Source organism: Pholcus phalangioides, unplaced genomic scaffold (genome assembly GCF_987345545.1).
Source record: "Pholcus phalangioides strain wild (caught in Gottingen) unplaced genomic scaffold, Ppha-v1.0 ptg000013l_1, whole genome shotgun sequence".
In the NCBI taxonomy this organism is placed as follows: Eukaryota; Metazoa; Arthropoda; class Arachnida; order Araneae; family Pholcidae; genus Pholcus; species Pholcus phalangioides.
In genome coordinates this window covers 631,366-657,545 of record NW_028301606.1, presented here as the reverse complement: position 1 = coordinate 657,545, position 26,180 = coordinate 631,366, and the positions used below count along the sequence as shown (strand labels likewise).

At 33.2% G+C, this 26,180-nt stretch overlaps 1 protein-coding gene across 3 annotated transcripts in view; it reads left to right on the top strand.

Annotated features, from left to right (window-relative positions):
• Tnpo (transportin 1) overlaps window positions 1–26,180 on the top strand; it is a 68,785-nt gene that overhangs the window by 4,316 nt on the left and 38,289 nt on the right. For all 3 annotated transcript variants that reach the window (XR_016193838.1, XM_089240557.1, XM_089240558.1), the window contains exons 2-10: window positions 2,439–2,514; window positions 4,537–4,793; window positions 6,034–6,249; window positions 7,738–7,860; window positions 8,494–8,673; window positions 9,011–9,118; window positions 13,535–13,595; window positions 25,396–25,548; window positions 25,722–25,894. Coding sequence is in view for 2 of the 3 variants with exons in the window: in XM_089240557.1 (XP_089096683.1) it covers window positions 2,439–2,514; window positions 4,537–4,793; window positions 6,034–6,249; window positions 7,738–7,860; window positions 8,494–8,673; window positions 9,011–9,118; window positions 13,535–13,595; window positions 25,396–25,548; window positions 25,722–25,894 (1,347 nt within the window). In the remaining variant the exon portion in view is untranslated. The remainder of the gene's footprint in view (window positions 1–2,438; window positions 2,515–4,536; window positions 4,794–6,033; window positions 6,250–7,737; window positions 7,861–8,493; window positions 8,674–9,010; window positions 9,119–13,534; window positions 13,596–25,395; window positions 25,549–25,721; window positions 25,895–26,180) is intronic.

Genomic DNA, 26,180 nt, shown 5'->3' with positions numbered 1-26,180 from the left:
AGCGAAAATGGGGGCGAAAAGCTTTAACAAAATGCTGAGGGGCCATTCAAGTCAGCAGATTTTTAGCCATTTTTGACCCCCCTCCCCCCCCCCCCTTGTCAGCAGCTTAGAATATTTCATATCTTCAAAAAGGGTGGTTGATGACGTAAGCAACCTTCAAACCCCCCCCCCCTAGATTCTGACGTAATACTTGAATGACCCCTAATGTAATAATTGATGGTTAGATGTCTACTCGTTGCTTACCTCCTGTATGTATTTTTGCAAAAGTGGCTACTATTTTTTTCGCATTCTACGATTTTCTTTCGCATTTTGCGAAAAATGCGACCGTAGTTTAAACCCTGACGCTGATCCTTTTTTCCCAAGGCTTGGAAATCCGCTCAAAACATTCGGTGCAAGCCATAATTTTTTTCTGTGACATCGTTTGTCTACAGAAATTTCAGCTACAGATTTTTATCTAGAGTTAAGCTTTTACTTTCCTAAAACCTTTCGTGAGTTCCGTCAGAATTTCAGGTATTCAAGTTTATAAAGGAAAAAATATTTAGCTCAACTTGCCATTTCTTCATTTAAAAAAAGATAATCTCCCCAGACAATATAAATTGACCTTGACAGATCTTTATTCTTCACTATCTTCATTTACAAATACGTTTTTAGAAAGGGTAACCAATTCCATGAAAATTACACCTCTTTTTCTTATAGAATAGTATACTGGGAAAATATTACCCAAACCGCGTGGTTCTAGGTATAAGCGCTTATAGCTCTGAAACACGAAATGTGAAGATAATCAAATTTTCGGGAATTAATACTCATATGATATGAAAAGTCATGAATTTTTTTTATCTGAGCTTAAGTTTACGAGATAAAAGAAAATGAAGTTTGATTTGGGTCAAATTGACCCACTCCATGCTTCTAGTGTTAAAATTCTTTCTGAATTTGTTCTGCTTTGTTGGGGCAAGGTTCCATTCACAATCACCTGTTTTCAGTCTGCATATCAAATAGACTTGTGCCGTGCCTCCCTGATCTTGTATGAAAGAAGGCTACTTTTTATTTAAGCCCCTCCCCAGAAGAAAAGCGGGTACTCTTATTTAGACGAGTCTTTTATGGTCATCAATATTCTTTAAAACCATGTGCACTAGAAGCTTTGAAATTCCTTCAAAAAATAGATGCAAGAAATGTGGTGCTTTAATAATTTTGTAATAATAATATTTGTTAATAATTTTAATAATCTTTAATCTGATGCATATCTAGAGATGTGAGGTGAGAAATATTCTTGGAGAACGAGAATATTCTCCTGGATGTAAAAATTGGAGAATAATCGAGAATATTCATTTTTCTTTTAAATAATTTAAATTTTTTTACTAATTTTGTCTATATTGTGAAATATAAATCAGTTTTCATTGTCTGAAACATTTACAACAAAACAGTTTTTGTTATAATCACTCCCCAATGACAACTTTTAGTTCGAAAATATTCTCCAGGTCATGATGAGAGGTTTTAAAAGTTTGGTTACGAAGATTTTAGAAGCCATTACACTAAACCTTTAAAAAATTATTTTAAAATTAGATAAATTTTCAGAAGTAAGTTCACAGCAAATCAAAGTTGATTGATAAAGGAAGCAATTATTATACAATCACCTTCATTCTAAGAAGATACAGAACTGTCGTTTTTTTCAATGCACATACGTTTAAATTCTGTATCACTCACATTTCTTTAGAAGTTGTGCAATTCAGCCCTGTTGGTTTAATTTTCTTGCTTTCAAACTTTAATATTGTGGTCTACAAACTTCAATATACCCATCTTCTTGACAGGAAGAGAGACAGTAACATTCTCCGGAGAATATTCTCTCAAAGGACTATTATTATGAATTACTAGAGAATATTCTTATCAAAAATAATTATTATACAAAAATAATAATTATTATTCTCAAGTTATTTATCAAGATTATTATAATACATGTTATTACATATATTCTTGATAATATAATTCTTCTCTGGAAAGATTTCGGTAACTGAAGAATATTCTCATCGAGGAGAATATTCTCTGGAAGGACTATTATTTATAACTTCAGAATAATTCTTATTATTTTCTGTAAGAATATTCCCCAGTAATTTATGAAAGTAGTCCTTCCAGAGAATATTGTCAAGGATATTATATGTAACTATATTATAACAGGAGAATATTCTCATCAAGAACTTATAAGAATATTGTGAAGTTATTTATAATAGTAGTCCTAGCAGAGAATATTCTCCTTGATGACAATATTCTCAAGAATATTATTAAGAAAGATTATTCTCAAGAATTTTACATCTATGCATATCATTGTATTGTTTTGATGTTGGATTCCGTGCGAAGGTGTAATTTATGAAGCATTTTGTAAATTCGAATACATTTCTTCTGTCATTATAAAAATATTTTATTTAAGTTTTTTCTTTTCTTTTCAGCAATTAGAGGAACTTAACAAGTATCCAGATTTCAATAACTACCTTATATTTGTGCTTACAAAGTTGACAAGTGAAGGTGAATAACTTTCATTAGGATTTTTTTCAAAAACAAAAAGTGCTTTTGTATCATTTTTCTCTGGATTGATTAGGAAACAGTATAGAACATCACTTGGTGAAGATAATGATATTTATATTAGCATTTCCCAACTACACAAATTCCATAAGTTCGTATTGCAATTTGCATAGCCTATCGTCACTATAGCTCAGTGACACCAACATGAACTATGCATATGCTGAGGCATATCGTTACATATCTTTAGCTGATGGGCATTTGTATGAATAAAATATTGAAGTATGTTATACAAGGTGATTCAAAACTTAATGTACAAACTTTTAGGGGAAGGTAGAAAACAAAAACAAAACAATCTTGCGTAGGAATATATGTCCCCCCCCCCCCCCCCCCGGAAACCCCAACCTGATCAGCTGGACGATAAACAAAGATGCAGAAATGACAATCTAATAATGGATGGGAAAACCCTTTATTTAGCGATACTTTGCACTAGGACACTACGTATAAACGTTAAGTTTTATAACAAGTGTTCAAAGTTCTTACTATGTATAAATACTGTGTACAGTTATGCATGCTTCACAATTGGGACCCATTGATTGTTGAACCCTTTCAAAAATACCCAGCATTTCGCGGATGTTTGCATTTTCGGCGGAGATTCTTATGTGTCAGGTATTTTTAGCATTTAGACATTTTTGGAAACTTTGAGCACTTGTTGTGAAACTTAACATGTACATACACTGTCCTCATGCAAAGTATCACTAAATAGAGTTTTTCCACCCATTCTTGGATTGTCATTTCTGCATCTTTGTTTATCCTCCAGCTGATCAGGTTTGGGTTTCCGCTCATACATTCCTATATGATTGTTTTATTTTTGTGTTTTGTACCTCCACTAAATGTTTGTACATTGAGTTTTGAATCACCCTGTATAAAATTAAAATATATACATATTTTTTTTGTGGAGTTTATGTAGTTAATATCTTTTTGATTTGTTCATGTCCAAAGTTATTTGAGGGAAAATCATTCTGGTCCATACAAATGAATGTCTGCGTTGAGTGGTTCATATATTTTCTTTGGCTATTATAATTTCATTTGAAATATTTAGCAGGAATAATTGGAAAAGAAATCGTCTTAGCTAGAGATTCGAGGTGAGAATATTTTCAGAGAAAAAGAATGTTCTGAGAATTTTCTCCTGCATGTGAAAATTGAAGAGTAATCGAGAATATTTATTTTAAATAATTAAGAAAATTTTACTAATTTTGTTTACATTCTGAAATATTCAGTTTTCATTGCCAGAAACATTTTAAACTAAATTTTTGGCATAATCAACTCATAATGACAACTTTTAGTTTGAGAATATTCTCGGTATGCAAGGTTTCAAAAGATTTTGTTAAGATTTTTAAAACCTTTTAAAAATTAAAGTTTCTGTTTAAAATTAGAATAAATTTTTAAAAATAAGTTTAAAGCAAAAAACTAAACCAAAGTTGATTGACAATGAAAGCTATTCATTAAGAAGAGTAGAACTTGTTTTCTTCAATGTAAATACACTTAAATTTTTTATCAGTCCTATATTTTTTTTTTTTTTCTTTTTTACAAGTTGTGCAATTCAGGGTGGTATTCACTGACAGGGTTTGAACTATAGTCAACACTTTTTGGATGGGCGATCAACAGGGATTGGTTAAATTCCTTTTTTAACCAATCCGTGTCGTGTTGATCTCCTATCCAAAAATTGTGACAAAAGTTTAAACCATGCCAGTGAATACTACCCTTAGCCATGTTGGGTTTATTTTCCTACTTCTAAAGTTTAATGTTGTAGGATACAACTTCAATTTTTCGTCTCTTTGACGGGGGGGGGGGGAATATTCTCTAGAATGACTACTATTATAAATTAATGGAGAATATTCTCTGGAATATCCTTAAAGTTATTTATAATACTAGTCCTAATATTCTCCCTAAAGATTATTCTAGAGAATTTGATGTGTCTATTCTTAGCAATGTACGAAGTCTAATATATTTTTATAATTTTTTTAGATGAGCCAACTCGATCCCTGAGTGGATTAATTCTCAAGAACAATGTAAAGGCACATTTCCATAAATTTCCTCCAGAGGTCACAGAATTTATCAAAGCAGAATGCTTGAACAGCGTTGGGGATCCATCTCCTCTAATAAGAGCAACAGTTGGTATACTAATCACAACCATTGCATCCAAAGGAGAGCTTACAAACTGGATGGAGCTGTTACCTCGCTTGTGTCAGCTGCTGGATTCGGAAGACTACAATGTCTGTGAAGTAAGTTCTGTTTTCCTCTCATTGCTTATACTAAAACATATGTCATTATATATTTGTTGATTGGAAAATCTTATTTGATATGCTGCCGGAAATTTCGGATCCAACAGACTGAGACCCAATAACTTGCGTCAATAAAAATTAAAAATATATATATCAGTGAACTTTACACAGCTGCTTAAATTGGTTGAAGGTCTTGAAAACAAAATAGCATACAAAGTGGATGCTCAAAATATGTATGTGAGTGAAAGGTAAAGCATAAAACATTTGTGTAAGTCTTTTCAATTATTTTTCTCCCTCAAAAATGCAAGGCTGGTGCAAAAATGTTAAATATTTGGAATGGAAGAAGCTTACTGTTAAAATAAAAATGCAAAGGTCACAACAGGTAAAAAACCCCAACAATGTAGCTGAAAATAGATACCCATAAAAGATATGGATGCCAAGTATAGCTTAAATGCAGTAACCCGAAATAAGAGTTATTATTACGAGAAAACAAATACATCTAAATTAAAATGAATACAAACAAATGATTAGTATAAAATAAGATACAACCATAAGTTTTTATGGGCAGTGTATTATCTAAGTATGGGTGACTTCTTGATTTACCCCATTATGTTTATGGTATTTTTTTTTTAACGTGTCAATTGTATCATAATGTACAACCCCCTGCCCTCGAAAGGTAAACGATTTCATTTACTCACAACTATTTGAGAAATTGTTGGGGGGGGGGGGAGTGTAAAAGATAGTTATTAACCCTTTAAGTGGCAATCACGAGATGTTTTGCCTCCATAAAAGCCTTTTATTTTAGCATTGGCAAGCCCAAATGTTTTGTGAAGTTCATTTCTCAATGGAAAACATTTTCCAATACCCTTAGTTTGCACCTGCTTAAAATCTAAATAAAGCCAACTTAATTAAGAAAATTATAGCATTTTGGGGGGGGGGGGGTTAGTGATTTCTAATTGCCGCTCTAAGGGTTAAGAATAGGGTCTTACATGTGGCAGGCTACATGATGCAGTGTGGGAAACATTCATGGTTCCAAGAGACAGATAGCTACGAATTGTGAATTTGAGAGTTGGGTTTTTGTTAAGTTGTCCCAAAGATACTTTTATAACATTTAAAGACAAGTTAACTTCGACGATGTGGGTGTATGTGATTTCAAAAATATATCATAGACAAATTTTCATGATGCAATTATGTAGTGTTTTGTGTGCTATTCAACTGCATTTTTTCACCTTTTTTCCAGGGTGCTTTTGGTGCTTTACAAAAAATATGTGAGGATTCGTCAGAGTTTTTAGATACTGATGCTCTCAACCGACCTCTCAATGTTTTAATACCAAAATTCTTACAGTTCTTCAGACATACAAGCCCAAAGATTCGTTTACATGCTATAGCATGTGTAAATCAATTCATCATTAACAGAACTCAAGTATTGATGCTGCATATTGATACATTTTTAGAAGTGAGTTTTACTATTACATATATATCATAGTTTAAAAAACCATTTCTCCATATGCTTGAAAATAAATTGGGTAATTGGAAATTTTGTAAGATTTTTATTTTAACACCTTGTTTGATAAAACTATTGGAGAAAGAAGCTGAATGCGATACGTGCATCAGATCCATTGGGTGTCAAAGTTATACTATTTGTAGAAAATATAAAAAAACTAAGGGTCATTTAAAGAGTTTTGTGGTATTCCATTAACAATTTGTGCTGTCAAAATATAGTAAAAATTCTATATAATTACACTCTATCAATCGCTGGCTCCAATGGGCTTTTGATAGTGTTAATATTAGAGATGTGAGATGAGAATATTCATTTTTCTTTTAAATAATTCAAATTTTACTAATTTTGTTTATATCGTGAAATATAAATCAGTTTTCATTGCCTGAAACATTTACAACAAAACAATTTTTGACATATTTACCCCAATGACAACTTCTCGTTCGAGAATATTCTCCAGGTCAGGATGAGAGGTTTTTAGTGTTTGGTTATAAATATTTTAGAAACCTTTAGATTAAAACCTTGAAAAAATTATTTTAAAATTAGATGAATTTTCAGAAATAAGTTCACAACAAAAGAAATTAAATTAAAGTTGATTGATAAAGGAAGCAATTATTATACAATCACCTTCATTCTACCTTCATTATATTCACCTTCATTCTAAGATACAGAACTGTTGTTTTCTTCAATGCACATACACTTAAATTCTGTATCACATTTCTTTAAAAGTTGTGCAAAAATCAGTCCTGTTGGTTTAATTTTCTTGCTTTCAAACTTCAATATTCCAGTGTCTACATACTTCAATATTCCCATCATCTTGTGATGGCAAGAAAGACGGGGACAGAGTATTCTCTCAAAAGACTGCTATTATAAATTACTAGAGAATGTTCTTATCTAAAATAATTATTCTCAAGTTATCTATCGAGTTTATTTATTATAATACATGTTATTACATATATTCTTGATAATACTCTCTGGAAAGATTTTGGTAATTGAAGAATATTCTTTGGAAGGACTATTATTAATAACTTCAGAATAATTCTTATTTTCTATAAAAATATTCCCCTGTAATTTATGAAAGTAGTCCTTCCAGAGAATATTCTCAAGGATATTATGTGCAACTATATATTATAAATAACAGGAGAATATTCTCATCAAGAACTTACAAGAATATTCTCAAGTTATTTATAATAGTAGTTCTACCTCCTTGATGAAAATATTCTCAAGAATATTGTGCGAAAGATTATTCTCGAAAATTTTACATCTCTTGTTAATATATTCCATCCATAACTATACATTTCTCCAGTCCCTTAAAAATAGTTTTATAGGATTTTCACTTCACATCAAAAAATGACCAAACGTTAGTTTTTTGTAGATTGCTGGTAAATATTGCTCAATAGTTTTATATATCTGATATTGTTTTTAAAATTAAAAATTTTTTTGTAGAACCTTTTCCATTTGGCATCAGATGAAGACTCTGAGGTTCGTAAAAATGTATGTCGTGCTCTGGTCATGTTGCTGGAGGTTCGAATGGATCGTCTAATACCTCACATGCACAGTATAATAGAAGTAAGGGTTTTTTTTCAACTTTTAACTTTTTGAAATTTTTGAAAACTACTTGTGATTTACCTTTTCTGAATCATGAATTTAAAAGAAAAAAATTTACCCTTGTGTAGGCTTGTGGGAATTTTTCAAAAGCTTGGCAAACTCTACAGCAAAAATTGGGAGGGGGGGAAACCTCTGATCTCTAAGATATGAAAAGTTGAATTTGTATGCATGGATGTTTTTTTTTCAGTCAATGTGAAATATATTTGAAAATACATTTTTTTGTTCAAATGTAAACATCTTTCTGATTTCATTATAAAAAAAATGAGACAGGCTTAAACCAAACTTTGAAGGAATGTTTTTGTGATGAAATATTTGAGCTCAAAATAAGTGCCCATTGGTGTAAACTCCTCACCTTTATAGGATGAAATTCACCTTTTTCAATTTTATTTTTTGCTTTTATCCCAAAAACATGTACAGTCGAATCTTTGAATATATATCTCAAATCTGACAGGGACCTTCGTCAGAAACAAAAATTTTTTAAGATTACTTTATGTTACTTGTGTATATTGCTTTGGGAATTTCTTATTTATTGTTTCTCTTGTAAAATGAATGTTCTTAAATTATTATATATGTGTATATATATATATATTTTAGTATATGTTGATGCGAACACAAGATCAAGATGAAGGTGTTGCTTTGGAAGGTTGCGAGTTCTGGCTCTCTTTAGCAGACCAACCCATTTGTAAAGAAGCTCTTTCTCCACACTTGCCTCGTCTTATTCCAATTCTTGTTCGAGGAATGAAATATTCAGATATAGACATCATTCTTTTAAAAGTTAGTGAATTTTTTCTACTCAAAGTATAACATTGATAAAAGTTCATCAGTAACATAAAGGACTGTTTTTATTGTTATTATTGAAGTCGGGATTTTTTCATTTTGTTGTGTGATTAAGAAAAAAAAAACATTTTGAATATTTTTCAATGTTGATGAGATTTTATTTGATTAGCTTGATTTTTTACCATATTCTCTCAAGTATCTTTCATTTTATAGAATGGTCTGACATTTTTTAGTTTATTGAATTTTTTATCTCTTAATTAAACTATCAAACTAAACCTTCCAAGGAGAATTCGCTTGAATATTTAATTTTATGCAGTACCATATTTTGTTTTAGGGAGATGTTGAAAGAGATGACATGATACCTGACAGAGAGGAAGATATACGTCCAAGGTTTCATAAGTCAAGGACCCATAGCCAAAAGCACATGGACGATAATGCTGAAGTAAGAAAGTTGATTACTCTGGTCAGATTTTCTTGTCCTTTGAAGTTTTGCACTATAAAATTCTTTTGAATAGCTTTTTTCTGCAGAAAAATATACACGAGATTAAAAATTAAAGTTATGTGGTAATAAAAGTATCTTGATCCTTTAAATGGTTTTTAAAAATTTCCTGATCCGCATTATAACTGCCACATTGGAAATAAAAGTGTGATATGATCCGAGATATTTCTGTGTTACCAAAATAAAGCTGATAAAGTTTGACGAGATATCTTGGGATCTAATACAAAAATTTTCTGGTACAAAAAAAATATGTTCTCTCATGACTGTTATCTGTAAAAAAGTCTCAAGTTGATGTCTTCATTATTATGTTCTGAAATCAAAAGATTTCTAAATCATGGTTCGTACGGTCCTTGAAAACCTTGAAAAGTCCTTGAAAAAAAAATTTTTTAAGAATTCTGTGAGAGTCCTAGAAAAATTTGTGTTTTCCGAAATAGTTTTCGCCACTTTTTTTTTTACTCCGTAAGTGACGTCCATAAAAAAAAAGTGCAAAGCACAGGGAAAAAGCCTTAGCAGCCAATAACCCTGGATAATTGGATTTAAAGCACGTTTTTCCCCCATTATTCTTAAGCCGGGTTTTCGTAGGAGCAGGTTTTCTGTGCCGCGTGCAAAGTGAATCGCCCAGCGTGACACGCCGTCCACTTACCAGTAATTAGAAAGCAAGCTAGACTATTTTCCTATAGAGCGCAACAAGCCTCACGGCAGTGTTTTACGTCGGGCGTGATTGGCCGACTGCTTCTGGAGGAGTCAAATGCGTTGTGTGCCACTCGTTTTACCGATCTTCTCTTCATTTTTGTTTTCTTTCGCTTCCCTTCATCGAGCTCGGTGCTTCCCTTCAAACTTGAGCATGCAGATGACAGAGTAGCTGATGCCAGGGCCGTGAGCTCATGCGCCACGGTAGGAATACACAAACGCGTAGTGTGATTATGTAACACGTTTCTTTCTACGCGAAATGATCCAGCTCGGTTCATGCAGTGCCAAAAACTTATGTTGGGATGTTTTTTATTCTCTGTGCATGTGGAACCGCTCGGCCCGACGCAATATGTAAATCGCCGGCAGCATGCTCCCACCCTCACGGGAGCTCGGCTTTGTACTGTAGGCTAGTTTTTTTCCGCGTGTATGTCGGGATTGTTTTTTTTCTCCGAGATTGCGGGTTGTTATTTGTCTGCCGTTTTATTTATTTATTTTTTTATGATCGTAAATTATCTTGTTTTTTTTCCTTGCAACTTTTATGGAGTAAAAGCTAGAGTACAAAATGAACTTCCGATCGTTGTTTTTGTTCTTCAGCTCAGTCGGCATGCTCTGACCCCCAACAACCAATATCTCCTTCTAGAGTAGAAGTCCTTCTGCTCTAGAAGGTATTGCAACAACCCATTTCTAGGAAAACCCGGCTTTATGGTAGCATGTATCCTGTGATCGTATGTAGACGTATTTCGAGTCATTGGAAGTCATTAAATTTTTGTACTAGGTATTTTTTCTGGAGGACTTGAGAAATAAATATCTATTATTAAAGTTTCATAATTTTTGCCAAAATAATTTCAGCCTTTTGGTCCGTAAGTGAGCGAAGCTTACTGTCAACCATATGCAGAGATAGACTTGGAAGTCTGGGGGGGGGGGGGGCAAGGTCATTATTTCTGGGGGGGGCACGATGATGATGTCAATTCATATATACATTAGATCAGTCAACTTCACCTTTCACGCTGCCCCCCCCCCCCCATCGTATCTCCGCCCATGCTGTCAACAAAATATTTATTTAGGAGTGATGTGAAGCGCTTGTACAAGATTCTTTAAAGAAAGAAATCAAAAGATGAGTAGCAAGTGTGTGTACTTTTAATTACTTGTGGCTGAAAAATCCCTTCTATCAAGATTGGTTGCTGAGTGTGCCAGGCAAAAATGCCGCCAAATGCAAGCTGTGCTTCAATGGGTGAATCGGCGCTGAAATCCATTGAGCTTATTATATTACTGGAGGGAGTATGATGCAGGGCCATAACTAGGATTTTTGTATTGTCTTGCTGCCCCCACCAATTCGGAATTCGATAATTTTATAACGGTGTTCACCTAAAAATTGCCACCCGGAGCAGTTACCCCCCGGGCCCTCTAGTACCAGCGCTGGTATGACGTCAGTGGTCTACATCATTCCTTTGAAAATCATGTGATGCGTTGAATGTCGGCGCATCTCCGTTATTTTCTAATGGCATCCATAGTTGTTTAAAGGAGTTTAAAACAATCAGGGGTGGGAACTCTATGCCAATTGTGCCGCACTGCGCCAAAACTAATATCTTGCGCCATCCTGCTCCAATAGCGTATTTTCGTATTTTTCTGCGCCAAATAGCGAATTTTGCTTCAGTATGCCCGGAATTTCGGAAAGGACGAAAAAATTTTTTTGCTCCAGCTAGCTACGAAACGATTCTTTCCTAGAAGAGCGTGTTTTATTCCACTATATCTAAACTACCGCCTTAAATTATCGGCCCCTCATCGGGCTTTCCATTGTGAAACCCCGATATTATCCGCGATCGTCGAACTGAAGATGGTTTGCAATGTCTTTCAGCGTCAAAGTGCAAATGCGAGTGTTTCCGTTTAAAAAAAAAAGTCGCCACTGGAAGCAACAGAAATTACTGCAGTCGATCGTCATTGTGTTAAATTCCAATGTTTTGTGAAAAAAAATTTCATTCCGGGAGTAAAAAGCGCATGTCCGCCGAATTACGAATGTTAGTTTAGAAACTTTGCAGAATAACGAGCGTTAAATCGTCAATATCGCCAAATAACGGGTGTCAGATCGCCAAATAACGAGTGTCAGATCGCCAATCTCGCCAGATAATGAGTGCTGAATCGCCAAACATCGTGTTTATTCTTCCGAAATTCTCTCCCATTTTGCAACAAAATCTTTTCAAGTATAAAAAAATTGAAAACTTATAAAAATGTTTTAGCTCATTTGAAGTGCTGCTGTTCAAGGCAGCGAATAGTGCCCTCAGTAAGCAAAAATCATCTTAAATAAACGGGTGCAAAAAATTTTATGACCGCTGCTCTTTCAAACAAGGTGTCAAAAGCCTAAAACACCAAAAACAAAAATCAAGCTGACGAAAAGATGTTTGATATCAAAAGACAGTGCAGTTTTATTTTGAAAAGGGTTGAGGGTTAACGAAAATATTCTTGTTAATTTCACTGTTCCAATTTATAAATATCTGCTCCGAATCCCATATTTGCTGCTCCAAATCCCATATTTGCTGCTCCAAAACTGCTCCGAATCCTGCTGCTCCAAATCCTGAATCTTGCTGCTCCAAAGTGGACTTAGTCACTTCCCACCCCAATAAATGAAAGAAATAATTTCAGTATCGATGATATGATTCCAAAATTAATGAGAGAATTCCAGAATTAAAGAAAAAAACTACAGAATTAATGAAAGATAATTCCAACATTAATGAGAGAATTCCAATGTTAATGAGAGAATTACAATGTTAATGAGAGAATTCCAATGTTAATGAGAGAATTACAAAATTAATGAGAGATAATTCCAGAATTAATGAGAGACAATTTCAGCATTGATAAAAGAGATAATTCCAAAATTAATAAAGCAATAATTCCAGAATGAAATAATTTTAGAATCAATAAAAGAATTCAGCATTAATGAAAGAAAGAATTTCAGCATTAGTGAAAGAAACAAATCCAGAATTGATAAAAGCAATTATTCCTTGAGTAAGAAAGAAATAAAATTAATGAAAGAAATAATTTAATCTTTTTCTATCTTTAGAAGAGTTCTTTTTTTTAGTCTTTAAAAGAAAATTAATTGCAATATTTAGAGACTAAACTATGTTTCAATGAGGAAATTGACAGGCGCGAACTGTTATTTAATGTGTCATATGTTTTATATGATATATATGTGTATGTGGCCTCCTTTATTCATTACGGATGATGTGAAATAAAGTAGGTTGAAATGTAATCTCTGAAAGTTTTAATCAAAATTAAATATGTGCCTATTCATGTGAAAAATATGCGTTTGTAAAAAAAGTCCTTGAATTTTTATGTTTTACCTTGAAAAGTGCTTGAATAGTCCTTGAATTTTTTTTCCGTTGGAAGAGTACGAACCATGTAAATGCCGCTTTAAGGGTTAAATGAAATTTGTTTTGTTCAGATATGAATATTTATGTTTAAAATCTTACCTTGAAATTTCACATTTTCATTTTTAAAATTAAATGTATAGTTGAGACAAAAGGTTTTGAAAAAAAAGAAATAGGAAGTTTTGTTTTAAATTTGTTTGGAAATATTTTTTATAAAATAGAACAAGCTGCTACTACTTTCACTAAGATTTTTTTTGTGGGTTTTTATTTCTGTTTATTAAATAATTTTTGACAATTTTTTTGACAGGACGATACTGAATCTGATGATGGGCTTGATGATGATTCATCTCTCTCGGATTGGAATTTGAGTGAGTAAATGATGAATCTAAAATTCTTAAACAAAACCCTGTAAATTGATTAACAAGGTGGTTAAAATGAAGAAATAACAAATGTAAAAAAAAGCTGATGGCCACATTTGCATTAATATGCATCCTGAATTCAGTCCATGGATTTCATTTATATTTGTTTTATTTTGTTTTAACTTTGGTAAAAGATATTCATGTGGATTGTAGCCGGGGGGGGGGGGGGACTTGGGGGTCTAACGGTAGCTTTCAACCTAGAGCCTTATGGCCCAAAAAGAAAATAATGCCATTGAATTTCATGGATAAAAAATGAATTTCATGGATATAAAAGCCTGTATGAGTCTAAGCTAAGTGACCTCCAGAAATTATATGATCAGTGTCGAAACAGTGGCAGTTCCACCAAAGATGAATTGCGCACTGTAAAATCAAAAGTTGAGTCCTTGACCACAAAGATAAAGGAGTTACAGTCTCAGAATGATTCCCTAAAGAGTCGTGTCAAAGATTTAGAAACACTCTTAGCGCAGGAGAGGGATTGGCACCATATGGCACTTCAATCAAAGGAGGAAGAGATCAAGGCTTTACGAGCCGATGTTGATAAGCAGCTTCAGGAATACCAAGACCTGCTTGATATCAAAGTTGCCCTTGACTTGGGGGTCTGGTCCCCCCCCCCCCAAAATGTGAGAAAATGACCGAAAAAAGGGAAAAAGATGGCCAAATCCGTTGTTCTGTCACTTTGGTCCCCCCCCCCCCCCCGAACGAAATTTCTGGCTACGCCCCTGATTGTAGCAGATATTCTATCAACCATCTTGATGGGGTTTTTTTTCTTTTTTTTGCCTGTTGGCATTGACTATTGTTTCATGATCTATTTGAATTTTTATCATTTTATCAAATTATTTTATTAGTATGATGTTTAGGTGTACACAGTGGAATTCCTCTTGATGGTGACCTTTTTTTATGGCCAAAAAATGATTACATGTTTATTTAAAACATTTCAATAACAACCCTTCTAAGTTATGGTCATCCCTCTTTTAGGGACTTTTTTTTCTGTTCTGACGGTGCCAGCAAAAGAGATTTTACTTTATTCCAACTTGCTTTTAGTTTTTATTACACTGAGTGTCATGTTCGTTATGTAGCAGAAAATAACACAATATATAACAATTCTGAAATATTTATTTATTTAAATACAAACTACAGGCAAAAGCCCAGTTACAGTTTGCATATATGAATACAAGAAAAACATATATATATATACAAAAATCAAAGTTTAAAAATATACATCATCAGTATTACTGCATCTCAGAAATCGGTACAATGGAGAATTTTTCAAAATATCAGAACGGTATGGAGGAACATAAAAAAGATTACGACATCTAAGATTGATTCGTGGGCAATAAAAAATTGTCTGAGGCTTTCATATGTCATATATCAATTCTGTTGCTTAAACAGAAATAGCAACCCTAGTAAAGATTAAATTACAATTGATTAAATAAATGCTCAAATTGTTATCAAATCTTTTGGAGGAAAATATTCTATATTTTTCTTGAAATATGAGATTATCTCACTCCTGCAAGTCTTGAAGGCTTTATGCCTGAGAAATTAGTTTTCAACTTGTATGTTCCTATCTTTAAATTAGTATTTAATTTTAGCCTGAAGATGCTGTAGGAATCACCCATGTATTTTAATTCTAGCTCTTCCTGAAAAATTACCTTTTTTAGTAATTATTTTAATCCTTTTTTTGTTCGCTTAATGTAGGTTTTCAATATTTGTGTATAAAATTATCAGTTTGTAATTACTTTATTGTAAATAAAATGCACAGCAGGTTCCTCCTGTGATTGTAAATAATTTTTTAATTTTCAATTTTCTCTATTGTTGGTTGCTGCATAGTCTTGTTCTCGACATAACTTTGTGCAAGCATTAGATCATTATTGATATAAGGTGCATTTCATCAGAACTCAGATAAAATCATAAAAAAATTAAGAAATATAGGTACAGCAAAAAATAATTTATTTTTTGAAGTATCTTTCCTCAGATGATATGCAATGCAGGGGTGGGAACTCTGCGCCAATTGTGCCGCACTGCGCCAAAACTAATATCTTGCACCATCCTGCTCCAATAGCGTATTTTTGCATTTTTCTGCGCCAAATAGCGAATTTTGCTTCAGTATGCCCGGAATTTCGGAAAGGACGCCAAAAAATTTTTGTTCCTGCTAGCCACGAAACATTTCTTTACGAGAAGGGCGTGTTTTATTCCACTATACTTAAACTATCGGCCCCTGATCGGGCTTTCCATCACGAAACCCCGATATTGTCCGTGATCGTGGAACTGAAGACGGTTTGCAATGCCTTTCAGCTTTAAAGTGCAAATTCGAGTGTTTCCGTTTAAAAAAAAAGTCGTCACTGGAAGCAGCAGAAATTACTGTAGTCGATTGTCATTGTGTTAAATCCTGATGTTTCATGAAAAAAAAATTTTCATTCCGGGAGTAAAAAGCACATGTTCGCCGAATTATGAATGTTAGTTTAGGAACTTTGCCGAATAACGAGCGTTAAATCACCAATGTTGCAGAATAACGAGCGTTAAATCGCCAATGTGCCGAATAACGGGTGGTAAATCGTCAATATCGCCAAATAACGAGTGGTAAATCGTCAATCTCGCCAAATATCGAGTATCAGATCGCCAATCTCGCCAGATAATGAGTGCTGAATCGCCAAACATTGAGTTGTTTCCTCCGAAATTCTCTCCCATTTTGCAACAATTTCTTTCCAAGTATAAAAAAAATTGGAAACTTATAAAAAAATTTTTAGCTCATTTGAAGTGCTGCTGTTCAAGGCAGCAAATAGTGCCCTCAGTAAGCAAAAATCATCTTAAATAGACAGGTGCAAAAAATTTTATGACAGCCGCTCTTTCAAACAAGGTGTCAAAAGCCTAAAACACCAAAAACAAAAATCAAGCTGACGAAAAGATGTTTGATAACAAAAGACAGTGCAGTTTTATTTTGAAAAGGGTTGAGGGTTAACGAAAATATTCTTGTTAATTTCACTGCTCCAATTTATAAATATCTGCTCCGAATCCCATATTTTGCTGCTCCAAAATCCCGAATTTTCTGCTCCAAATCCTGAATCTGCTACTCCAAAACTGCTCCAAATCCTGAATTTTGCTGCTCCGAAATGGACTTGGTCACTTCCCACCCCTGGCAATGGTTCCCATTGCTCAATCCAATTTCTAAAGCACGTAAAGAAGACTTTTCTGGAAGCTGCCTTGGTTGACCCTACACGGCTGAAATTTTGACCAGATCAGGAAGCTTTCTCGATATGCTTCGTACGAAACTTTTCAAGACTGAAACGTAATATGTAAATGTAGTATTAAAATCCTGTAACTATCCCCTTACAGTCCGGATCTTGCGCCACATGATTTATAACTATTTCTGATGTTTAAGAAGTTCCATGGGAGAATTATTAGTTATTTTAGCTGTATAAGGTCAACTGAGGCAGCTTCCAGGATAAAGTTGCCTTTACTTGCTTTGCAAGTGTATTGAACGATGGGATCATTGTGTATCTGCGAGAAGATACTTTGAAAAAGAATAAATTATTTTTTTTTCTCTTCCTACTTCCTATATTTCTTGATTTCTATGATTTTACTCTTATGGTAAGTTCTTATGGAACATACCTTGTAATTTTGATTTTTTTTTTTTTAATATAATCAGATTGCCATCTCGATATATTTGTGCAAATAAAACTATTTGAGGGTTCGCACATCCTTACAAACTCCTAACTTTTCATTTCCCTCTGGAAGGGCCCTTGTAACTCTTTACTTTTTGCACGCCTGAAAAAGTCCTTTTTTTTTTCTCTGAAGGGATGATCTTTCTTAGAATAGGCATTCCCTATGGTGATGAATAGCATTGCGTAGAAAAATAAGAGGAAGCTTCCCCTGAATATAAAGAGGAAGAAAAGAGGGGAAAAAACACTCTCTCCCTTTGTAATAGGAAATGTGAAAGCAGGGGGTGGGATTGGAACATCAAATGGTTGTGCATACCTGCCAACCATTACAATTTTGTCGTATTTAGTAAATTAATACGATTATACGCTTTTGCTTCTAAAAATATGATTTTTTACCGAATCGCTAGTTTTGACGTGTTTTCCTGCCTATGCCGCAAACTGGTCAGCGTTGGAAATCGATGGTCCGTAGAACGACATCACTCCGCTGAACCAGTAGCCGAAAATTCCCCCATGCCCAGTAGTGAGAAAGTTTTTTTAAGTTTTTACTTATGCGGCGAAACGATGTCTCGAACCTCCTATATTACGCAGTATACTGAGTGCAGACCTCGCAGCTTTCCTATTTTTCCTACTATTTTCCTATTTTCGCCGATATCATCTTTTTTTTTACTGCAATTCTCTCCTACTATTCCTATTTTATCCCTCCTTCCCATTTGCTTACAGCCAATATGAAAATTCCGAGAAACCGCAAAATGTCACTGCTTTCTGCAGTTTTTTTGACGTGTTTTGTTCACATTACAACTCGCTACTGAAAAAGGGGGAAAAAATTCAGTTCCACTGGAGTAAGGGATGACGACAAGCGTATCTTTTCGCCGCCGCGCCTTAAAGTGCTAAAAACTGAAGTCCAGTGGGGAAAGCAAATCTGTTTCGCAGATTGGTTGCCGTAAATAAAAAGGAACAGGCTCAATCCACACACAAGAGATTCTATGAGAGAGAATGGGTTTATCTCTCCTGGGATCCCGTAACGAGCGTTCATCCCTGAAGCCAGGTTTTCCTAGGAGTAGGCTTTTTGCGCCGTGTGAACCTAACTGGATCATTTCGTGTTGGCAGAAATGAGTTACATAATGACGTTACACATTTGCGTTTTCCAAGCGTGGCGCATCGGCTCAGGACGGCTATATAGTATATGACCCTGGCGTCATATACTCTATCGGCTGCATGCTCCGGTTTAAACGGAAGAGACACAACACGAAAATGAAGGAATTGCTGAAACGCGCTGCACACTACGCTTAACTCCTCCAGAAGCAGTCTGCCAATCACGCCCGACGTAAAGCGATGTTGTGAGCCATATTGCGCTCTGCGGGAAAACAGTCGTACTGCTTTTTATATTGATGAATAGACGGCGTGTTGTGCTGGGTGATTCACGTTGCGCGCGACATAGAAAACCTGCTAGTAAAACCTGGCTTTTAAAAGTGACAGCCCGAGCCACATCTGGTTTTACGGGGGGGGGGGGGACGAGCCAATCAGCCGCTATAGCTGAACCCACTTTTTTTAACCTTCAGAAAATAACTTTCGGGTATCTTTATGTTAGGGGTCATTCAAATATTACATCAGCAGGGATGGGGGATTTTCGACTTGATGACGTGGAGGGGGGGGGGTGGATGATGTTTCTTACATCATCAACCACCCTTTATAAAAAATATGAAATATTCTTAATGGTGTCTTACTCGGTGCGCGAAAAAACGAGTAAAACTTTCCACTAGTTTGTGGGCACCTGAACTAACATGGATCCAAATGCTCTGGAGCTGTGCCGCTCATCATATAATTGATCCGTGATTATGCCGCAGATCACTTAAGTAATCTGGGAATGTGTTCTAAAACTTTGTCACATGCCACTCAAGGGATCGCTTAATGTGCCACAGATCTCTTAAATGGTCTGGAATTGTGCCACGAGTCACTTAAGCGATCTGTAAATGTGTCACTTGGTTCATTGTTACAAAAATAGATTTAGGGACAGTTCACATCATAATGCCAGGGCCACATTTGGTCCGCACATGCCGAATGTTTACCGCGGGTCAAGGGTTACCAAGGTGTTACTACCAACTTAGATAGGTAGGGTCGCAATGAATTTCTTGAGCAATTTCGGGTTCTTAGCCTTCAAATAGCATTGAAATTAACGAAAATTGATTATAATAACATATAAAGATATTTTGTTTCGAAATTGTAAAAAATATTTTTACAATTCTTTTAAAAAATATTTTGTGGATTAAAAAAATAAATTATTGATCATCTGGGGGGGAAGCCCCCAATTCAGATTCCACCAATAAGCGTTAGGAGGAAGGGGGCAGAGCGCTGACAGGGGGGAGGGTGAGAGTTTTGCTGACTTTTTCGGACAAGAGGGGTGAGTCAAAAATTGCTGAATATTTGCTGACGTAATATTTGAACAGCCCCTTATTTTAAAGGATACATGTGCTCAACACATGGCCTAAATGTGGCCTGCCTCAAGTGGCTCGTGGGTCATTCCATGTCAAATCACCCAGCCATGACACCCATAGTCTCAGATTTCAATGATTTTTTTTTTATTTGTTGCATTTACCATCCTTATTAACCGTGTGAAATATTATTTGCATATCTCTAAAACTTTTTGAGAAAAAAAATGTTGAAATTTATCAAAAACTGATGCAGATGACTTTTCCGAGGCTCAATTTTTAAGCTGCATTGTTTGAGAAAATAAATCATAACTTTTTCAATTTTCAGTATATTCAAGTGAAATTTTCACTAAAGTGTTCACAAAAACATACAAAATATGAATAAAAATAATTCATACACTTACATTTGAAATTTACACACAAAAAAATTATGTAAACTTTGTTTTTGTGGAATTTTTCGTTAGAAAAAATACAATTTTTCAAACGTATTTTTAGACCAGAGGCACAGCAGTTACCAAAACAACTTTTATTTTAAATTTCTCCTAAATATATGAAGTAAAATACTGGAGAAAAAAAATAATGGTTTTTTGACCGTTAATATGTTTATTCTGGCTCACAACACAAAATTCATTGAAATAAGACTGGATCGTTCCGATTTCAAATCATTCAACTAGATACTGAAATGCAACCCATCATCCCGGATTCCAATCATTATTTTTTGTTTATTGCTTCTACCATGCTTGTTGACCATGCAAAGTTTCATGTACATATCTTAAAAACTTTTTGAGAAAAAAAATGTTTTCTAATCTCACACGAATGACGTCTCTTAGGCTAACCCCATTCAAGCAATATTATTTGTGAAAATATATCATAACTTTGCAGATTTTCAATACATTCAAATGAAATTTCTACTAAAATGCTCACAAGAAAATGCAGATTATGAATAGAAAAAATGTAAACCTTAGAGGAAAAAAGTCATTTAAATTTAATTCTTTTATTAATTTTTTTTTTTTAACACAATTTTTTAAACACTTTTTTTTGGATGCACAGCATGAATTTTCATATATTTTTTTTTAATTTAATCCTATTAATATATTAAGAAGACTGTAGAAAAGTAAACATTACTTTGACAGTTAATACATTTGAGTAACAAAACACAATTGTACTTATATGACTACATTAATTATATTTGTACATTTTGACTTAATATAATGATTCATGCTTAGTAAAAAGAAATTTAAATTTTATTTTTCATATACGCTTATACATTTATTACAGTATTCACTAAATTATGTTTCATGAGTAGTTAATGCAATAATTCAAAACAATTAATAAATTTTAAAATGCTAGGATTAAAAGAATTCATGAAATAATTAGAAATGTTAATGTAATGTGCCAAATGGGAGTTGGTGAAAAAAAGGTTTTCAGTGAATGAAATAATTTTTTAAATTAAACATTCATGTTCAGATTCTTAGAAGTGTTCAAATTCCAAATAATTAATTTCACTTTTAGTTTATCTATAAATATTTCTTATGATGCAACAAAGACAAACTTTTGCAATCTGATATATTTTTGCATAAAGAATTATTTTGTATTTGATAAATCCAGATAATATTAATCATATATATAGATTAATTTTTTAAGTTTTTTAACATGCTTAATTATAAAGTTATTTTACCACAACAGTGTTAAATTTTTTTTTAATTACTTCAACTTTTACAGTATATATTTTAATAAACATATATTTAATGTATATGATAAATATGAAATGGTTATACTTGTGTGAAAAAAAATCTACATTATAATATTTAACACAAGCCTCTATATATTTTTCCCAAGAAATAATTTAAAATTGCTGATAAAAAGCCAGAATATGAGGCATTAAATAACAAAGAATGAAATAATGAGGCAGATGGAAGAGAGTAGAATTGAAAACATAATGTATATAATGCCTGGAGGTGATATATTAGATGTGATGTTTCTTGCTGTGATGATGATTGTAAAAAATAATAATAGCTTCTGTGAAGATATAAACTATGGCACACTGGTCTTTGTCCTTCAGAGGACAGCTGCTGCTTCATTGGGAAAACTAAAACAAAAGTGTTAGCACTAAACTGCTCCCCCCCCCCCCCCCCATCAAATGATGCAAGTCTCAATTATGATCTTGCTGAAGACAGAATGTGCTCCATAAAGTAGCCTACTCCAGGGTTAGCAAATTTTTCTTATGATAACACAATTCCCATTTGAGCTAAATATTTTATATCATCATTTTGGAATTCAAAGTAAAATGTCAGAAAAAACACTTGAAATTTGTTGGAAAAGTGTGAGTGTTGGAAAAGAAACTGGATCTGACTGTCATAAAAAGTGTTATGCAAAAGTGTAAAATCTGTTACCCATTACATCATTGGACCTATCGGACATCAATATTGAAGAGTGGAGCAAGTTCTGAACATTTATCTACTGTGTGTTTAAGCATCATAGAGCTTTTTTCTCAAAGTATGAAATATATCTGAAAGTATGCTTTAATCCTTTAAAATGTCATAAGAAAAAAATAACAAAAGGTTTAAGGATAGTAAACTTGTATTTTTCATGTATAAAGGAAATAAATGGTTGTACAAAATCAATTCCAAAAATATGCCATGCCTGTAGGGACAGTGAATATAAACAACAATAAATTAGGTGAAGAAACTGAATACTGTGAAGAGATGAACAGTGATAGTAATGTAGAGAAGTAACTTGGAAAAATGTCAATTATTAAACAAGAAGCAATTGAAGAAATAAATTCATCTCTACAGAGCATAGAAGAGTCACCAATTAAACTTCATAGGGTAGCTCCACAGTGCAAGTCAAACAATGCCAAAAGAAAAGTTGAATCTGCTTGCAACACTTTAAAATCAAATGTTTGTAAAGTTTTTGAAGAATTACCAGAAAATCTCAAAGCACACTTAATGAAGGTATTAAACAAAAAAGCAAATATGATTATTTTGATAAAGTTAATTAGAAATAAGACAATTTAACCATCACAACAAGGGGAAAACTCAAATTTTAACTCTGGCCCCTGCTTTAAGAAAGGGGAACAAGGAAAAAAATCTGAAGAGTTCAATGTCACTGAATATGCTGTGCGAAAAGCAGGAGAGCTTTTGTAAATGAAAAAGCAAAGGTGAGCCATTGCGTTTTTATTATAAAAAGAATCAAATTAAATTTCAACAATTTTTTTGCAATCTAATTTTTTAATGCAAAGGTTTAAATTTTCTTTCCTAGTGATAATCTACATTTTTTTGTGAGCATTTTAGTGGAAATTTCATTTGAATGTATTGAAAATCTGCAAAGTTATGATATATTTTCACAAATAATATTGCTTGAATGGGGTTAGCCTAAGAGACGTCATTCGTGTGAGATTAGAAAACATTTTTTTTCTCAAAAAGTTTTTAAGATATGTACATGAAACTTTGCATGGTCAACAAGCATGGTAGAAGCAATAAACAAAAAATAATGATTGGAATCCGGGATGATGGGTTGCATTTCAGTATCTAGTTGAATGATTTGAAATCGGAACGATCCAGTCTTATTTCGATGAATTTTGTGTTGCGAGCCAGAGTAAACATATTAACGGTCAAAAAACCATTATTTTTTTTCTCCAGTATTTTACTTCATATATTTAGGAGAAATTTAAAATAAAAGTTGTTTTGGTAACTGCTGTGCCTCTGGTCTAAAAATACGTTTGAAAAATTGTATTTTTTCTAACGAAAAAATTCCACAAAAACAAAGTTTACATAATTTTTTTGCATGTAAATTTCAAATGTAAGTGTATGAATTATTTTTATTCATATTTTGTATGTTTTTGTGAACACTTTAGTGAAAATTTCACTTGAATATACTGAAAATTGAAAAAGTTATGATTTATTTTCTCAAACAATGCCGCTTAAAAATTGATCCTCGGAAAAGTCATCTGCATCAGTTTTTGATAAATTTCAACATTTTTTTTCTCAAAAAGTTTTAGAGATATGCAAATAATATTTCACACGGTTAATAAGGATGGTAAATGCAACAAATAAAAAAAAATCATTGAAATCTGGGACTATGGGTGTCATTTTGGCATTTTGCCGGGTGATTTGAAATGGAATGACCCTCGTGGCAAATTCTTACTTCAATTGAGCAGCCCGCGGCACATTCCCAGATTGTTTGAGTGAGTGATTTCCGGGGGGAAGGCTTTCTTTCTTTCAAACCAAGCACAACTCAGGTCTATTACCATCTATGGGCAATTTACTATCTAGGAAGTTGTGCTGGAAGTGTGTGTGTGTGCCTAGAGTTGCTGCAAATATTAATAATTTTGTAAGAAAAATCTTTGTCGGCTGTGGTTTTTATTTTGAATAATTGGAATGAATATTACTTTTAGAATTTTTATAATTTATGTGATGCTGTTATGAGTTATATTTTTGACTAATACTTGAAGGTTTTAGAACACTTTGGTGACAACAGAAAGCATGTATGTGGATTGATTATTTTATGAATTCTTATGATGCTGGGCAACAAATCAAAACTTGTAATTTTTGAACCACTTCTACATCTATATTTTTGAGAAGAGGGAAAGTTTGTTTGCAAATTAAAAATAAATTTGCATATGTGCCCCGCCCCTTTTTTTGCTGTAAAACTTGTAAGTTATGAAGTTTGCCATAACTCCTTAAAAACTGCTTGAAACTCCTTAAAAAGTCCTTAAAAAGTCCTTACTTTTCATTTTGAAAATTTTGTATGAACCCTGTATTTGCTGCTGAATTGATTTTGATCTTTCATATACAGTACTACTTGGTTAATTCAAACTTTTTTTAAACTTCTCTTGTGTTTTCTATCTATTTAATGTTAAAATTTATTGTTTAATTCAATTTTTTTTCCAATGGTTTGGATAATTCCAAGTTGGAGGGAAAGAATTATGGTTTTTATATAAGCAAATTTAGTTTTGAAAAATTCTAAAAGGAAGACTGTTTTTTTCAATCAACTTGTTGAACTGTAATTTTTCAAAAGCATATAAAAGTTTTGAAAATTCTGTTTTTTTTCTACTCTTTCTTTGATAAGTTAATGCCCATTTTTACATTGTTCAGCTGGAGTGCATTGAGAATATGTATCACTTAATACTGATTATGATGTTCAATCTATAGACCAAGGTATAACATTAAAAATCTGAATCTTTTTATCGTCATTAAGAGTATTGAAAGTATCGGGAAGTAAAACTTTTGTTATACATTAAATGAAAATACATTAATAGCGTTAGAATGATAAACAAAATTGGTTTCCTAACGAATGATCTTAATCTTTCTGTAAATTAGGCTTTGAGCATGGTCAAGAAATTCTGCAGTGATGCAGATTTCAAAGCATTGAATGATGCAGCAGCTGAGATAAATTAAAATTTTTGGAAGCATTTTCGCAACTGATAAAATTTTAATAATTTATAATTATTATCCTATATGAATGGAGATGATTAAGTTGCAATTTATAGTCATTTTACAGATCCAAGATAGATTAATTGGATATTTGGAATTTTTATCGAATTTTAGCTTTTTTTCCCCAGTGACTTTGGGCGTCGAATTAACCAAGTTCAACTGTAGCTATTTATGTTAAAGTAATTGATTAGAAGCATTGAATGTTTTTTTTTCTCCATGTTTTTCCTCATAGGAAAGTGTTCAGCAGCTGCCCTAGATGTTCTAGCAAGTGTATTTAGAGAAGAGTTACTTCCAGTTTTGTTGCCCATTTTAAAAGAGACCCTGTTTCATCAAGATTGGGTGATCAAAGAATCTGGTATCCTTGTTCTTGGCGCAATTGCTGAAGGTATTACACAATTAAAACTATGTGGAATTACTATACTGATTTAATTACAGCTAAATTTGTATGGTTGTGTGAGCTGCATAAGTGCTTGTTTATGAGTGGTAGTGTTGAATTTATTTGTGATGAATTAAATTCATAACTGGATGTTTTTTGTTTTTTTTTGCTGTCACTTGCAGGTTGTATGAATGTGATGGTACCTCATTTGCCCGAACTTATTCCATATTTGATTTCATGTCTTTCTGACAAGAAAGCGTTAGTTCGTTCGATTACTTGCTGGACACTTAGTCGATATGCTCATTGGGTTGTTGGGCAACCTCATGAACTTTATCTAAAACCATTGATGACAGAGGTATGGTCATTATATATATGTTTATACATTTTTTTAAACTTTCATTGAGAAAATAAGAAATTGAAGCAATTCATGAATTTTGGTTACAACAATAAATGCAATCTTTAAGTAGATGTCTAGATATATATACAAGATTTTCAGCATCAGTATGTAATTTTAATCATTTGTAATAAATTTGAACAGAAAATTGTGTTGCTCTAGTTGTATATTAACTAGGATTAATAATGTGTGCAAATGCGTTTGAGAATGGAAAAAAAAATTTATTGATTATAGGGTGGAAAATAAG